The following is a 16,961-nucleotide window of genomic DNA, read 5'->3' as shown; positions in this document are numbered from 1 at the left end:
CCTAACACCACAACCAGCAGTAGCCATGGGGCGTACCTACGATGCCCTACAGTCATGGCCAAAAGTTTAGAGAATGACACAAATATTATATTTTCACATGATCTGCTGCTCTCTGGTTTTTATGTGCGTTTGTCAGATGTTTTTATCACATACAGAAATATAATTGCAATCATATTATGAGTAACAAAAGGTTATATTGACAGAATGAGTTAATGCAGCAAGTCAATATTTGCAGTGTTGACCCTTCTTCTTCAGGACCTCAGCAATTCTCCCTGGCATGCTCTCAGTCAACTTCTGGATCAAATCCTGACTGATAGCAGTCCATTCTTGCTAAATCAATGCTTTTATTTTGTCTGAATTTGAAGGTTTTTGTTTGTCCACCCGTCTCTTGATGATTGACCACAAGTTCTCAATGGGATTAAGATCTGGGGAGTTTCCAGGCCATGGTCCCAAAATCTCTATGTTTTGTTCCCTGAGCCATTTAGTTATCACCTTTTGTTTTATGGCAAGTTGCTCCATCATGTTGAAAAAGACATTGTTGATCGCCAAACTGCTCTTGGACAGTTGGGAGAAGTTGCTCTTGGAGGACATTCTGGTACCATTCTTTATTCATGGCTGTGTTTTTAGGCAAGACTGAGAGAGAGCCCATTCCCTTGGCTGAGAAGCCACCCCACACATGAATGGTTTCAGGATGCTTGACAGTTGGCATGAGACAAGACTGGTGGTAGCGCTCACCTGGTCTTCTCCGAATAAGCCGTTTGCCAGATGTCCCAAACAATCGAAAATTGAATTCATCAGAGAAAATGACTTTACCCCAGTCCTCAGCAGTCCTCTCCCTGTACCTCTTGCAGAGTATCAGTCTGTCCATGATGTTTTTCCTGGAGAGAAGTGGCTTCTTTGCTGCCCTCCTTGAGACCAGGCCTTGCTCCAAGAGTCTCCGCCTCACAGTGCGTGCAGATGCACTCACACCTGCCTGCTGCCATTCCTGAGCAAGCTCTGCACTGCTGGTAGCCCGATCCCACAGCTGAAACACTTTTAAGAGATGGTCCTGGCGCTTGCTGGTCTTTCTTGGGCGCCCTGGAGCCTTTTTGGCAACAAGGGAACCTCTCTCCTTGAAGTTCTTGATGCGATAGATTGTTGACTGAGGTGCAATCTTTCTAGCTGCGATACTCTTCCCTGTTAGGCCATTTTTGTGCAGTGCAATGATGATTGCACGTGTTTCTTTAGAGATAACCATGGTTAACAGAAGAGAAACAATGATGCCAAGCACCAGCCTCCTTTTAAAGTGTCCAGTGGTGTCATTCTTACTTAATCATGACAGATTGATCTCCAGCCCTGTCCTCATCAACACCCACACCTGTGTTAATGGAGCAATCACTGAAACGATGTTAGCTGGTCCTTTTAAGGCAGGGCTGCAATGATGTTGAAATGTGTTTTGGGGGATAAAGTTAATTTTCTAGGTAAATATTGACTTTGCAAGTAATTGCTGTTAAGCTGATCACTCTTTATAACATTCTGGAGTATATGCAAATTGCCATTAGAAAAAATGAAGCAGTAGACTTTGTAAAAATTAATATTTGTGTCATTCTCTAAACTTTTGGCCATGACTGTAGACGCCTCTGCACAGCCGGAGAGCTAACTAAGCCTAAAGCAAGAAAGGTGAAATCTAAACTGCCCCAGAGTAGAACCCCAAAGGAATAGATAGCCCCCAAACATATATTGTCGGTGAGACAAGATGAGACACACATGCTGGCAGAAAATAGACTGAGCAAATGATGGGGCCCAAACTGACTAGATAGGAAAGGAAAGACACTGTCTGCAATTACGCAAAAACCCTAAAAAAAATCCAACACGAGTGATGTACAAAAAACACTGAAGTCTCGCGACCTCTCCCCCACTATATCAACATTCTGTGAGAACTGTCAGCAAAGCAAAAGAGGCTAATATAATGGGACTGAACAAACTGACACAAGCTGTAACATATGGAGCGGGGTCCAGCACAGCCCCAGCAGGGAGCCCGCTGAACCCTCACAGCAAAGCAGAAAGAGGCAAAACCAAATCAGATGCAACGGATTAGCAAATGAACAACTTAACTGAAAAATGCAGGATCAGGCAGGAGAAAGCAGACCTCAGAATGCACAGGGAGAAACTAATCACCAGCAGCCACTGAAGGAAGCCTGCTCACTTAAATACTCCAGTCAGTAACCCCGGATTTCCAATCATCGTCGTCAGGTGGCAGACTTCGGCCAGCTCCTCTACCCACAGTAACCACCAGAGGGAGCCCCGACTCAGAAGTCAAATCGAGAGTTCACAACAGGCCACACCATGAGTTTATCTCCTTTTATGCCCATAGCAGCCAATGACTCAGAGGTATTCTTTGCAGCATGAGATGGTGCATTGTCATGCATGAAGATGGTTTTGCTCCTGAAGGCACGTTTATGCTTTTTATACCATGGAAGAAAGTTGTCAGTCAGAAACTCTATATACGTTGCAGAGGTCATTTTCACACCTTCAGGAACCTTAATGAGCCCTACCAGCTGCTTCCCCATGATTCCGGCCCAAAATATGACTACTCCACCTCCTTACTGACGTTGCAGCCTTGTTGGGACATGGTGGCTATCCAACAACCATCCACTACTCCATCCATCTGGACCATCCAGGGTTGCTCGACACTCATCAGTAAACAAGACTGTTTGTTTGAAAATTAGTCTTCATGTATGTCTGGGCCCACTGCAACCGTTTGTTTGTGAGCACTGTTTAGGGGTGGACGAATAGTAGGTTTATGCACCACAGCAAGTCTTTGAAGGATCCTACACCTTGAGGTTTGAGCGACTCCAGAGGCACCAGCAGCGGTACCAATGTGCACAATGAGGTACTTCCAGAACCTGTGTGATGTTTTTGGTCACGTGAATCCCGCGGGTCACGTGGTTTTGACACAATCAAGTACAGTGTGAGAAGAGGACCGAAATCCAACGCGTTTCAGAATTTCTGCATTGAGGACCATCCTATGAGAAACAGTGAAACTATCTGGGAATGTTTAGCTTGCAAAAAAAAAGACTAAGAGGAGACTTAATAGTGGTCTACAAATATCTGAAGGTCTGTCAGTGTAGAGGGATCATCATTATTCTGATTTGCACATGGAAACATGAGAATCAATGGAATGAAACTGAAAGAGAGAAGATACAGATTAGATATTAGAAAAAACTTTGACAGTGAGGGTGATCAATGAGTGGAACAGACTGCCATGAGAGGTGATGAGTTCTCCTTCAATGGAAGTCTTCAAACAGAGGCTGGACAGACATCTGTAAGAGATGGGTTAGTGAATCCTGTATTAAGCAGGAGGTTGGACACGATGACCCTGGAGGTCCCTTCCATTCTATGATTTAAGTGAGTTCTAGAGTGCACAGTGATAAGGCGGCTTACAAAAGCCGTTACGTGGTTGTCAGAGCAGAGATGAAAATGCTGAGTATGTAGCTACATTCACAAGACTCACATATGTGATCCCTAATAAAGAGATTAAAAAGCTTGAGTGGTGCTTCTTCACCAATGTATTGCAGGTTTGGTCAGTACTTTGAGGGGTTACTAACCTCTCGGATTTTTGCAGTGGTCTTTAGTCAGTTTTTGTAGATAGGACCAGAGAAAGTATAGTGGAAAGATGGATACTTAGTCTTTTGTATGCATCCATGCCTGATTTTGGCTTTGAAAGCTGCAGATCATGTATTCAGTGTATGTATGAGGCTTAACATGTGGGTTATCCTTCTAATAATTTGTATTCTGCTACTGTGTCACTACAATGTTTTGATGTCTGTCCAGAATAACATGGTCGCTGAGTCTTTCGACCCTTTGTGTGACTTTTGTCTGTATTACATGCAGCTTTGTATTACTCACCGACGGTGCTTAGAAGGTTTCTCCTTTATTCATCATTGCTGAATGTTTCTTTGTTCTTCAGTAAAGATTAATGACCTGGTTTCTTCCACGTACAAGACCATAAAAACCAAACTGCCGGTGACGCTGAGGAGCATGTCACTCTACCTAGCTAACAAAGACACCGAATTCATTCTCTTTAAGCCGGTTCGGGTGAGTACTTTCCAGAGGTAACAAGATACTACTCTATGGGCTCTGATTTGATAAGCCTTTATCTTAAGGCTACCTCCAGATTTGTGAGGTTTTCTAGTAATTATTATTATACATTTATACAGCGCCATTTATTCCATGGCGCTTTACAGGGAAAAGGGGAAGTATAGACAAGTACAATAAACATGTGCAAGACAAAGGACACACAAGTACATAAGGAGAGGGGACCCTGCCCGCGATGGCTCACAGTCTACAGGGATGGGTGAGGATACACTAGGAGAGGGTAGAGCTGGTAGTGCGGTGGTTCAGTAGACCGAGGATCATTGCAGGCTGTAGGCTTGTCAGAAAAGATGGGTCTTCAGGTTCTTCTTGAAGGTTTCCGTTGTTGGTGAGAGGCTGATGTGTTGCGGCAGAGAGTTCCAGAGTATGGAGGAAGCACAGGAAAAGTCTTGTATGCGGTTGTGGGAAGAAGAGATGAGGGGGGAGTAGAGAAGGAGATCTTGAGAGGATCGAAGGTTGCGTGCGGGTAGGTACCGGGAGACCATGTTACAGATGTATGGAGGAGACAGGTTGTGGATGGCTTTGTATGTCATGGTTAGGGTTTTGAACTGGAGCCTCTGGACAGTAGGAAGCCAGTGAAGGGCCTCGCATAGGGAGGAGGCAGGGGAATAGCGGGGAGACAGGTGGATTAGTCGGGCAGCAGAGTGTAGGATAGACTGGAGTGGTGCCAGAGTGCTGGAGGGGAGGCCAGAGACTAGGAGGTTGCTGTAGTCGAGGCAGGAGATAAGGGTGTGCACTAGTGTTTTTGTGGTTTCATGGTTGATGAATGCGTGGATCCAGGAAATATTTTTGCGTTTGAGGCGGCAGGAGGAGGCAAGGGCTTGGATATGGGGTTTGAAAGAGAGGGTCACCCCAAGGCACCGAGCGTGCGGGACTGGGGAAAGAGAGCAGCCATTGACATTGATGGATAGGTCTGGTGGAGGGGTGGAGTGAGATGGGGGAAATGAATTCTGTTTTGTCCATGTTCAGTTTGAGAAAGTGAGCAGAAAAGAAGGCTGTGATAGCAGACAGACATTGTGGGATTTTGGTCAGTAAGGAGGTAAGGTCAGGTCCAGATAGGTAGATCTGCGTGTCATCGGCATAGAGGTGGTACTGCAAGCCGTGGGATTCTATGAGCTGTCCCAGGCCGAAGGTGTAGATGGAGAAGAGTAGGGGTCTGAGGGCTAAGCCTTAAGGAACTCCGACAGACAGGGGGTGAGGTGATGAGGTGGTGTGTGAGAGGGATACACTGAATGTTTGGTCTGTTAGGTCTGATGAGATCCAGGAAAGGGCCAAGTCTGTGATGCCAAGAGATGAGAGAATCTGCAGCAGTAAAGCTGACATCTGTCATTGTGGGGTTAAACATTTTTTTATTTCTTAATGTACATTGATATAAACGCTAAAGTTTTTTTTTTTTTTACTGATTAGGTCCTGTCATTTCTAGGAAACTTCTCATTCCACATTTATATCTAGTGATGAATGGGCGTGCTCGGATAACATGTTATCTGAGCATGCTCGGGCGTTCTCGAATAATATGTTATAGTTCCTGTGGCTACATGATTTGCGGCTATTAGACAGCCTCAACACATGGAGGGCTTGACTAACAAACAGGCAATCTCTGCATGAGTTGCAGCTGTCGAACAGCTGCAAAACATGCAGCCACAGGGACTCAAACATAATATACGAGCACTCCTCAAGATAGCTGGTTAACACCCGAGCATGCTCTGCTAACTTGTTATCTTGGCACATTCGCTCATTATGATTTATAGCTCTTTAATTTTCAATAATTTCCATCAATTCACACTGCTTCTTGTGGAAAATATAGTCACATCTTAACAGTCACTCTCTACATAGCTCTCCATAGTCTATACGCCGGCATTATTGGCCCGAAGTTATACAGTGTGTAAAAACCCAAGGTAGGAGTAGTTGGGCTAAGAGTATACTGCGTCTATGCACTTAACCTTTAATATACAGCTAACATAACATTATAATAATCCCCCCCATTCATCAGAGGCCAATAAATTAGCTCCTTCTGTCTTCGGCTGGCAGATATGTATTAATGGTTCTGTACTGTACAGAGTGCTGCTGCAAAGAAATGTATACCATGCAGTATACTTCAGGTTACTAAATCCACACTCAGTGCACAATGAATGTCTCCTCCAAGAATACTAATTGTATTTCCCTTCTTCTTTGTTGTACAGAGCAACATTCAGCAAGTCTTCCAAAAGATCCACCTGCTGTTAAAAGAAGAATTTAGTAGTGAAGATTTACAGATTATCGCTTGTCCTTCCATGGAACAGGTACAAATATTGTAGTGAATAGAAGCTGAGTTGCAGTACCCTGGAAAGGCCACTACATAGTGAATGGAGCTGTTCGCTGCATACATGGTTTACATCTGTCTGACAATAGAGTGCACACAGCTGATCGGTGGCGGTCGCACCGCCATCGGACTGAAATTGATGACCTATACTAAGATTTCACTAAGGTATTTCCAGAATTGGATGACCTAACCTAGTGGCTAATTAATAAATACTTTTCATTACATTTTTCTCATCGAAATGAGAACATTCAGTAATTGATTGATGTTGTGTATTCACACATGGAGGTTTGTTGTAATTTTTTCCTTGCAGATGCCTTTGATTTATTAAACTACTGTTATGATGTTTGCTATGCTTTTGAGAAATGTGCTACCTGCTATCCAGAACAGCCAGAAACAGCCTGGCACGTGTGAATGCATCCTTAGGTGTAGCTAGGGTTTCGGTTCAGGGGGGGCGAAACTTCTGAGTGGGCCCCTAACTAGGTAACTGTGATTACAACTCGGTGACGCATCCCAATAGTGGATGTAGGAGATGACTGCACTGTTACTGAAAATAATCCCTATATAAAGACCAACATGGATATTACCGGAATATGGTCACTGGTAAATACCAGTTCTACAAAACATATGTGATTACTGCACAGGTATATTTTGTGTCTTACCGCTGACGTTCTTTCTGATGGAATCGGTCACACTTCACGTCTTTTCCATCTGGCCCAGACCGACATGACAACTTCTCCAGCCACGACTCTGCTACAGAGAATACAACAACGACACGTTTCACTTCTCATATTCCAGCCCCATCACCATCTATCTCCAACCTGCACAAACCCCTCATCCCGCTGATACCCCAATACTGAACCACTGCTGCCGTATTTGTGTCCCTATTACTGCACCTGATACCCCAATACTGAGCCTCTGCTGCCGTATGTGTCCCTATTACTGCACCTGATACCCCAATACTGAGCCGCTGCTGCCGTATGTGTCCCTATTGCTGCACCTGATACCCCAATACTGAGCCGCTGCTGCCGTATATTTCTTTTTTACTGCACTTGATACCCCAATACTGAGCCTCTGCTGCCGTATGTGTCCCTATTACTGCACTTGATACCCCAAAACTGAGCCTGTGCTGCCGTATGTGTCCCTATTACTGCACCTGATACCCCAATGCTGAGCCTCTGCTGCCGTATGTGTCCCTATTACTGCACCTGATACCCCAATACTGAGCCGCTGCTGCCGTATGTGTCCCTATTACTGCACTTGATACCCCAATACTGAGCCTCTGCTGCCGTATGTGTCCCTATTACTGCACCTGATACCCCAATACTGAGCCGCTGCTGCCGTATGTGACCCTATTACTGCACCTGATACCCCAATACTGAGCCTCTGCTGCTGTATGTGTCCCTATTACTGCACCTGATATCCCAATGCTGAGCCTCTGCTGCCGTATGTGTCCCTATTACTGCACCTGATACCCCAATGCTGAGCCACTGCTGCCGTATGTGTCCTTATTACTGCACCTGATACCCCCTATACACACACGGCTCTGCTCCACGCCCCCTATACACACACGGCTCTGCTCCGTACACCATGTACACACGCAGCTCTGTTCCGTACACCTTGTACACATGCGGCTCTGTTACGTACACCTTGTACACACGCAGCTCTGTTCCGTACACCTTGTACACATGCGCCTCTGCTACGTACACGCTGTACACACGCGCCTCTGCTACGTACACGCTGTACACACGCGCCTCTATGTACACGCTGTACAAACGCGGCTGCGCTCCGTACACCTTGTACACACCTGGCTCTGCTCCATGCACTTGTACACATGCGGCTCTGCTACGTGCACTTGTACACATGCGGCACTGCTCCGTACACCTTGTACACACACAGCTCTGCTCGCTACACCCCATACACATGCAGCTCTGCTCCCTACACCTCGTACACACGCGGCTCTGCTCCGTACACGCTGTACACATGCGGCTCCGCTCCGTACACCTTGTTCACACACGGCTCTGCTCCGCACACCCTGTACACGCGCGGCTCCGCACCATACACCTCGTACACATACGTCTCCAATCCGTACACATTGCACACACGGCACCACTCTGTACACCCCGCACACACACGGCTCTGCTCCGTACACCCCGTACACGCACGGCTCTGCTCTGTTCACCCCGACCCGTACACACTTGTCTCCGCTCTGTACACAAACGGCTCCGCTCACCCCATACACACGTGGCTCTGCTCCTCTGTACACCTCATACTTGCATATCTCTTCTCCGTACACCTTCTACACACACGGCTCCGCTCTGTACACCTCATACACACACAGCTCTGCTACATCCACCCTGTACACCCCTCCTGAGCCCACACAGAAACTTACTTCACCTCATCCAGCACCATGACAACCAGTACAGCAGAGCCCTGCAGCCGATGAAGCCCCTGATCATGTGACCTGACCCCCTGACTCCGCCCCTCCCGTGACCTCATCACAGGTCCTGTGCGCACAGAATAGCCCAGGACAACATTGCTGGCTGTGAGGTGGGGGGCGCACTGCTGGCAGCGGGGCCCCCCACCGCCTTCTCAGGGGCTCATAGCGGCTGGGTGGCAGAGTAGGGAGATCGATTCTCCCTGCTCTGCCGCAGAATGTAACTGTATGGGCGCACTGTGCACGCCGATACAGTTACAGTAGTGTAGCTCCGGTGGGCCCCCTCAGAGCTCGGGGCCCGGGGCGACCGCCCCCTCTGCCCCCCCGGTAGCTATGCTACTGATCCTTACACATAGACCAATGTTATTGGCAATATCTCAAAAGTTAGACATGATACATACAGCCCCTTCCCTATACCTTATTGGCTGTAGTGGAAAATTGATAGTTTGAGAGTATTTGCACACTCGCTGATCAGTAGATTGCTCAGTCATCACAGACAATCTCAGCCTTTTGCTTTTATGATAATGGTGTAAGCAGCTCCATCTTTAGTTAAGGCTAGCCTATGATACAAATTGCACTTTGGTTAATGTGGTCAAGGAATGTATTTTTGAAGCCTTTATGCCCCACTACAATTGCCCCTCTTCTCCATTTACAAGCCACAGGTACTGTATAAGTTTTATGTAGCCCCTATAAAAATCACATCTTTAGTGATCTGATCTCTGCGTCTATTTTGAAGTTTACTCAAACATGTTCATTAGGCTGCTTGTTGCACCCATGGTGTGGCCAAGAGGCTTGGTGCACTGTCCCTCCTACTAGTCTTGCATGCCTCCATCCCTCTGGTGAATATCTGCGCTGACTTGCCTGGAGGGAGCAGTGATTGCTTGGGACGCTCAGGCGAGTCAGAGGTGTCAACTAGCAGTGAGGGATGTCTGTCATTCAAACCTAGTGGGCAGATCAGTGCACTTGTGCTTCTTGGCCTTCCCAGGGGGGGCACCAAGCACCCTAATGTACATGTTTGGTTAAAATTTAACATTAAGGCTCCAAGTTCCTTTCCTTTTCTGTCTTGTGTTATCAGTTGCCAATATTGGTGCCAAATTCATCAAAATGGTAGATGTAATTCCTGAATTTGGCTCCGTTAAAAATTGACCTTTTCTTTCTTTGAGCTGTCTATGCAACTTATCAGTCAAATAGTTGCCCCAAAATACTGTCCTACTCAAAAATACAGCAGTAGACCTCTATGGTTGTCAGTGCCAGATTGCTATGAGCACCACCCGGTGGTCGGCATTATACCGACCCAGTGGTCGGTATTCTGTTACAGGTGATCTGTGAATATAGCAGAGCCAGATGGGTTATAGCAGCTTCTATTCTGCCATGGAGGATATTGAAGCATGCCAAAGTTTAAAAAACAAAAAAAAAAAACTATTTTTAAAAATATTAAAAAAAAAATAAAAAAAAAAAATAAATTTTAAATCAAACACCCCCTTTTGCCCCATTCAAAATAAAACGATAAAAAAATAATCAAACATACACATCTTAGATCGGACGATTCTGAACACGGCGATACCTATCAAAAAAAGAAATGATTAAGCTGATCACTAGACGGCGTAGAGAGAAAAAAAAAATCAAACCGCCAGAATTACGTTTTTTTTGGTTGCTGAGACATTGCATTAAAATGCAATAACGGGCGATCAAAAGAACGTATCTGCACCAAAACTGTATCTTTAATAACATCAGCTCAGCGCGCAAAAAATAAGCCCTCACCCAACCCAAGATCACAAAAAATGGAGATGCTACAGGTATCGGAAAACGACGCTTTTTTGGGGGGGACAAAATTTGGAATTTTTTTTCACCACTTACATAAAAAAGAACCTAGACATGTTTGATGTCTTTGAACTCATAATGACCTGGAGAATCATAATGGCAGGTCAGTTTTAGCATTTAGAGAAGCTAGCAGAAAAGCCAAACAAAAAATAACTGTGGGATTGCACATTTTTTGCAATTTCACCGCACTTTGAAATATTTTCCCATTATCCAGTACACGATATGTTAAAACCAATGGTGTAGTTCAAAATTTCAACTAGTCCCACAGAAAACAAGCCATCACCTGGCCATATTGACCGAAAAATAAAAAAGTTATGGCTCTGGGAAGAAGGGGAGTGGAAAAACAAAAACTGTAAAAGCTCCGATCATGAAGGGGTTAAGTATTTCCTGCTTTCTGATGGAAATGTGAAAACTGCAGCCCATCGGAGGCTGCTGATTAGCTGCAGAGTTCACGTGGCATTATGGCAGAAGCACAGGGCTGGGAGCGGAGCACCTGTGCCGATCCAGGAGGGAAGTATAGATTTTTTTATTTATACAGCACCTTGGGGCCATTCTCAGGGGTTGTCCAGTAGTTGAATGCCACTTTAAGGCACCAGTATCCGGAAACTCTTCATTGCCCCTTTCAGTGTGTTTTGTAGATCACCTTATTTCCTGTTGACTTTCCTTCTGAGTGAGTAGCACGTCTGGCGGTGAGCAGGCCATTGTTTCCATGGTAACCTAGCAGCCACAGATCTATACAAATAAAAGTACTACGGCAGCGTTTTCCTCTGAATGTCGCCGGGATGGTATAAAGGAGATGTGTGCACTCATGCATGCGGTGCAGCCCCCCATATTAAATGTGCATTATGCCAGGACGCATACAAAGCAAATCTACACACACACATTTTGTAGGAATGAATACATTTGATTTTGCTAAAAATACAACTTTCCCATCACTCAGCGAAGACCAAAGGAAGAGAAAAGGCACATTCTAAAAGAGCGCTTGTTCAAATTTGTCATGTGCTGACAAGAGTGTTCCCTTCTCCATTTAGGTGAATCTACTGCTGTCGATGTCTAAATAGCTGAAGATTGCTAAACTTTCCCCATTTGTCTGGATGTTCCTGGGAGAAATGAAGCAGAAAGGCAAAAGTGATGTTCGGCAGGACACCGCAGGCCATTGCGGAGATAGTTGCATGGGAAAGGCGAGCAGAGGCGTCCTCGGCAAACCAAAGCACTTGTGTTCTCTGTTAGATGTGCACATCGGGGGTCTGCTCTTGCCAGTCAGTCTGAAGTGACACATTAGGTGCCCGGACCCCACACAGCCTGCCATTACTCTGCAGGCCGCATTCATATCATCTGTGCTTTCACGTTCTTTTAACCAATGTCTGACGTAAATGTGCAAGTTCATTTAAATTGTATTTTAACATTTCTGAGAAGTCTTTTCTCTCCTTACAAAATAAGCCCCGTCTTGTGAATACCCAACCACGGGAATGTTATTTTCAGCATCTTCCCCAGTTACTCATTTTCTTCTTTCTGTTGTTGCCCGCACACAATGGAGGTTCAGCTAAAATCCAGATTGTGAACATACAAAAGGTGGGAAACTACTTTGTGACTCTGTGGCAGCCAGACCAGGGATGTGTGAGCTTCCTCGGTCGGCACTCAAGTGATGGCATCTTGGGCGCATCTTGAGGCTACTGGGGCCTCGTAAGGTTATGACATCCAGGATGCAAACATTCGAGTGCCAGCTGAAGAAGTAATATAGGAGGACCGCCGTGAACACAGCATTGCAGATCTTTTTGCTCACCTCTATGGACATGCATAGTAAGGGATATTTAGGATCTGGCAGCTTTACTTGTTTCTTTTTAGCAGATGTAGCGTGTAACACTTTCAAATCCCATTAAACTGATGTGTTAGTTGCACAAAATAAAGGCTACTTTCTTTCCTAGTGCCACAGCTGCCCGCGGGTTGTATGTGCTTTGTAGCTCAGTCCCATTTACTTCTACGGACTCAGTCAGGTATGGCATTGTTCCTAGAAGAAAGCAGCCATCTTTATATAGTCCAGCCTTTCTAACCTTTAAACACATGTTGACCCCTTACATTAAAGGGGTTTTCCCATGAACAAGTACATTTTAATTAATAGATATTGGAATAAAAATAAGTTTTAGAATTGGATGTGTTTATAAATAAAATGTTCCTCTGCTGAGATAATCTTATACATGTGCCCCTGCTGTGTACTGTGTAATGGCTGAGTCTGACCGTGCAGGAACATGGTCTGATCATACCACTGCTCCTAGGCAGAGGAGGAAGCAAACAATGTATACAGACATTACAGCGTTGGATCACAGCTAATTCTTTCTGTGAGGTAAAACATTTCACTACCTGTTTTTAAGCAGTGTTTTACCTCAAAGAGCGTTATTTGCGATCCCATACTGTAATGTCTGTATACTCTCTTTTCCTTCCCCCCCAAGCCAGGAGATGTGGTATGATCAGACCATGTCCCTGTACGGTCAGACACAGTGAGTACACAGCAGGTGCACATTTATAAGATTATCTCAGCACAGGAACATTTTAGTTGAATCCACCCAATTGTGGAACTTATTTTTCCAAGATCTGTTGATTAAAATGTTGACTAAAATTAACTTTGCTCATGGGAAAACCCCTTTAAGAAAGACGAGTGAGAAATAGCTGCCTATGCGGTGTAGGTTGGAGGCCTGCCAATTAGATGTCAAATAATTTGGGCTTTTAGGTTAAGCATTTCCCCCAGCTGGGGGCAGGGAGATCCATCTGTGAACAGCCGGCTGAAAGGACACATTTATAGCAGAGTTACGAGACCCAATATCTAACACTTGAGATCCCCAGGGACCCTCCTACAGGATTATTAAAGGAGCTTTTAATTAAGACTCTACAAAATTAGTGTGGCATTCTCTTTCAGCATAAAAACAAATAATGTCTCCAGGAGAGGGGAGTAAACATTACCATACAAATTGCAATATGGCAAATGACCTTTAATCAGGAGTATCTTGGCACATGAACACATTCAATATTGTTAAATGAAATTTCGCTTTATTACGCGCAGTAACGCTAGATCAGGTTTCTTTCTTTCTTTTTTTTTGATACTTTATATCGCTTAGAAAATTCTCTGTATTTCCCGTAAATTGCTGAATGTACTTTCAGTGTCATAAGAACGGACACTATCGGGTTTCAAATTATTTTCTTCATTATTGTATACATGGATTAACCCTTCACATGCTCTCTCTATTGTCTAAAAGCAGCAAGATAACTGTGATACAGAACAGTCATGGCTGATATTCATAATTATCAGTCATTAACGTGTTTCCCATGCATTCAATATCAAAGTATTTTAGCATCCCAGAAGGAATCAATTAATGGAAATTTGCCATCGGAAAATCACCTAACACATTAATCTAGTTTTTATGTTAAATTTATTTCTTAAAATAATACATTTTCACACTGGACACAAATACAAGACTTATACTTCCTGTTCTTTAGTCAAATCTTATCCGCTGTCTCCCATGTCATTATGGTTAGGTTTACAGTGACAGATCACTGTTATACACAGCTGATGACACAGGATTCACCAATCACAATAGGTGATGTCACAGCTCACCTCCTCTTCCTCCCTTCACAGTGACCTATGCCTTGAAAATACTTTTTATAGAAATCGGGCTGGTTGGTCTTTTTAACCCCCATTTGCATGTGGGAGTAATAATGTAGATACTATATTCTTTTATTTTTCTTTTTTTTAATTCGTATCACTTTTTCTCTTCTTTAAAATACAGCAACATTAAAAAGATTTTAAAAAGTAGGTAATTTTCTGATTACACACTTCCTGATTTCTATACAGGAGATGGTCACCTTATACGAATTCCTAATAGCTGTGCTACAGTGTTTGTTTTTTTTTATATAAATTTTCTGACACTCCAGAATAAAAAGTTGTGTTTACGCCATCAGATTTTTTTTTTTGTTACCCAACAGTCTCATTGCAGACAGCCACGATATTACAAATTACTTCCTACTATTTAACCTCGATGGAGTCTTCCTTTTGTAAGTCCCAATGCTGGATCTAGCAGAAGTTCTCATGATTTTGAGGATTTCTTTCAATATAATCTTTGCATTTATCCCACTTTTTTGTGCTCTTTTGGCTGCAGATTAGAGAATGTAATTCCACATTCCCCAATCTACTGCCCTTGATGCAAATTAGAAGAACTCCGATGCAGATCAGTTTAGCCATAGAGCCCAACTTGCATACTGTGATGGTGCAGCCTAGTACGGGACTGCTAGGAACTAGTGATGAGCGAACGTGCTAGGATAACGCCTTATCCGCTCATCACTACTAGGAACCCTATGGAGCATTTACCATCACTTTGGTCTTTCTGCAGATATTAGCGGACTGCACACCATACCTATTGATGATGTCTTGATCAGAGTAGATACAAAAGCAGAGCTCCACTTTAATATATGGGACTGAAATGTTGTACAGAATATAAAGATAACACAAGATAAATTTTACCTATAGGGTATGTACTGCGCTGCTTATGGCAGCGGAGACTTCTGGAAAAACTTGGGATTTGCTGTACCCTTGCCCATCTAAGAATGTGTATCTGTTTGCTGCATTGTATACTTATGTGGAAGCTCTGACATGATATTCCAGGGGGATGGCTGTGCAAAGTTATTTTTCCGATTATGACGGCCTATCCTGTAGCTCGTTGATCATCGAGATTCGCTCTAGTCTAATAACTTAAGTTAGTATGGTTATCTGCGGTGACTGTTTTTGGGAGCCTAATAGATGAGATGAAGTGGGAGAAATCTGTTTCTTATGAAGACGGTCTGTCGTAACTTTCTACCCTGTGCCTTGTAATATATGTATATTTACCTCCTTTTCTAATGTGTTAAGCTAATTACTGTACATATATAAAATGTTTTATTGCCGATGTACAGAAAGATTGTAGTTATAAAGGAATGTATTAAAAGTTGGGGGAACTATTTTGTTTTGTCATTTATAACATTGAAAAACCAATAAAGAAGAATAAATCAGAATATAATTGAAATGGAAGTGCTTACTCCTCTGTGTACAGTTTACTAGGGGTCCGGTACAAATAATGTACATAGTCATGGAAGAAAACATTTAAAATGGCTGGAGAACTTTTATTAACTTTTTAAATAAAGGTTTTGTCTTCTAAGATGACTCCAGATGGATTTTGTGCATTATCACCTGTATGGATGCGTTTGTAGGAACAAATGAAATGGTGAATGATGGCCACAGGCTGATGACATGTATTGTATTGCACAGCAAACTATATTCCTGCACAAAGTCCTCCTAAATCTATTTTTCATAAAAATATGTCTGACAAGACTTGGCCCTTTGTCTCCCTTTAGCCCATTCCCATATTCATGCAACAGCAGTTTTACCCTAAGAATAGCCTATTTGATAGACTGCCACAGTCCATATACTGTATGTCAGCGATCATACCCTTTAATGTACAAATTGGCTTTTTCCTTAACGATTTAGTAAGCTGAGCCTCACTGGTGCTGCCTGATAACCCAATTTTTTAAGCTGCGCTTATTAGGCTGAGTTGACATGTCTGTGATAAGCAGGTTTCCAGACCTGAACTAACTTCCTAACATAAAGTATGCTTGTGTTTTAGTCAGGAGAGCCGCTGGTCAGGCCAGTTATTTGATCTAAACCTGGCTAAAAGGGAATATGTCAACAGGTTTTAGCTATTTAATCTGAGAACATCACATAATGTAGGACCTGATACCCTGATTCCAGGGTGTGTGTCACTTATTAGGCTGTGTGCTGTTTCAATACAATCAAAAATTTATCAGGAAATTATCCCTGCAGGACTACTCTCGTGTGCAGGCCAGTCAGCCTAATCTGTGTAACCCCACCACTGATTAGCAGCCTGCTGACCACAGGAAGCTGTCAGTCAGGAATGTGTGCGGGGTTATACACAGGGAAGAAGATTTAGCTCTGCTACGTCTACAGTATGTCAGACAAAACAGGGATTTTATCAAAGCTGCACAAAGCAGCCCAGTAAGTTTTACTTTTCCTCCAAAAATATGGGGGCGCTACGTCTTATAGTCTGGATGTACCGGCTCTGGCTGTGGGGGAGCGGCATCAGCAGAGCGGCGGGTCACAGAGGCAGGAGCCAGCTGGTGCGGCTAACTCCTGTGCCCGCTGCTAAAGAGAAATGCATATTCACTGCATTCCCTGCCCATGGGCGTGGAGGGCAATAAATATTAATTTCTCTTTAGCATTCTGGTATGATTGGC

General features: G+C 43.9%; 1 protein-coding gene across 2 annotated transcripts in view; it reads left to right on the top strand.

The window, feature by feature from the left end:
* The window catches only part of COG3 (component of oligomeric golgi complex 3), a 136,500-nt gene extending 120,632 nt beyond the window's left edge, over positions 1–15,868 (top strand). For both annotated transcript variants that reach the window (XM_073580279.1, XM_073580278.1), the window contains exons 21-23: positions 3,950–4,077; positions 6,315–6,413; positions 11,720–15,868. In XM_073580279.1, the coding sequence (XP_073436380.1) occupies positions 3,950–4,077; positions 6,315–6,413; positions 11,720–11,749 (257 nt within the window). In that variant the 3' untranslated portion in view covers positions 11,750–15,868. The remainder of the gene's footprint in view (positions 1–3,949; positions 4,078–6,314; positions 6,414–11,719) is intronic.
* The last annotated feature ends 1,093 nt before the right edge of the window (positions 15,869–16,961 follow it).

The sequence above is a fragment of the Dendrobates tinctorius genome, unplaced genomic scaffold, assembly GCF_039654945.1.
Source record: "Dendrobates tinctorius isolate UK_male_01 unplaced genomic scaffold, ASM3965494v1 ptg000064l, whole genome shotgun sequence".
Classification (NCBI taxonomy): domain Eukaryota; kingdom Metazoa; phylum Chordata; class Amphibia; order Anura; family Dendrobatidae; genus Dendrobates; species Dendrobates tinctorius.
The sequence above is the reverse complement of the archived record's forward strand: the minus strand, read 5'-3'. Positions and strand labels throughout refer to the sequence as shown.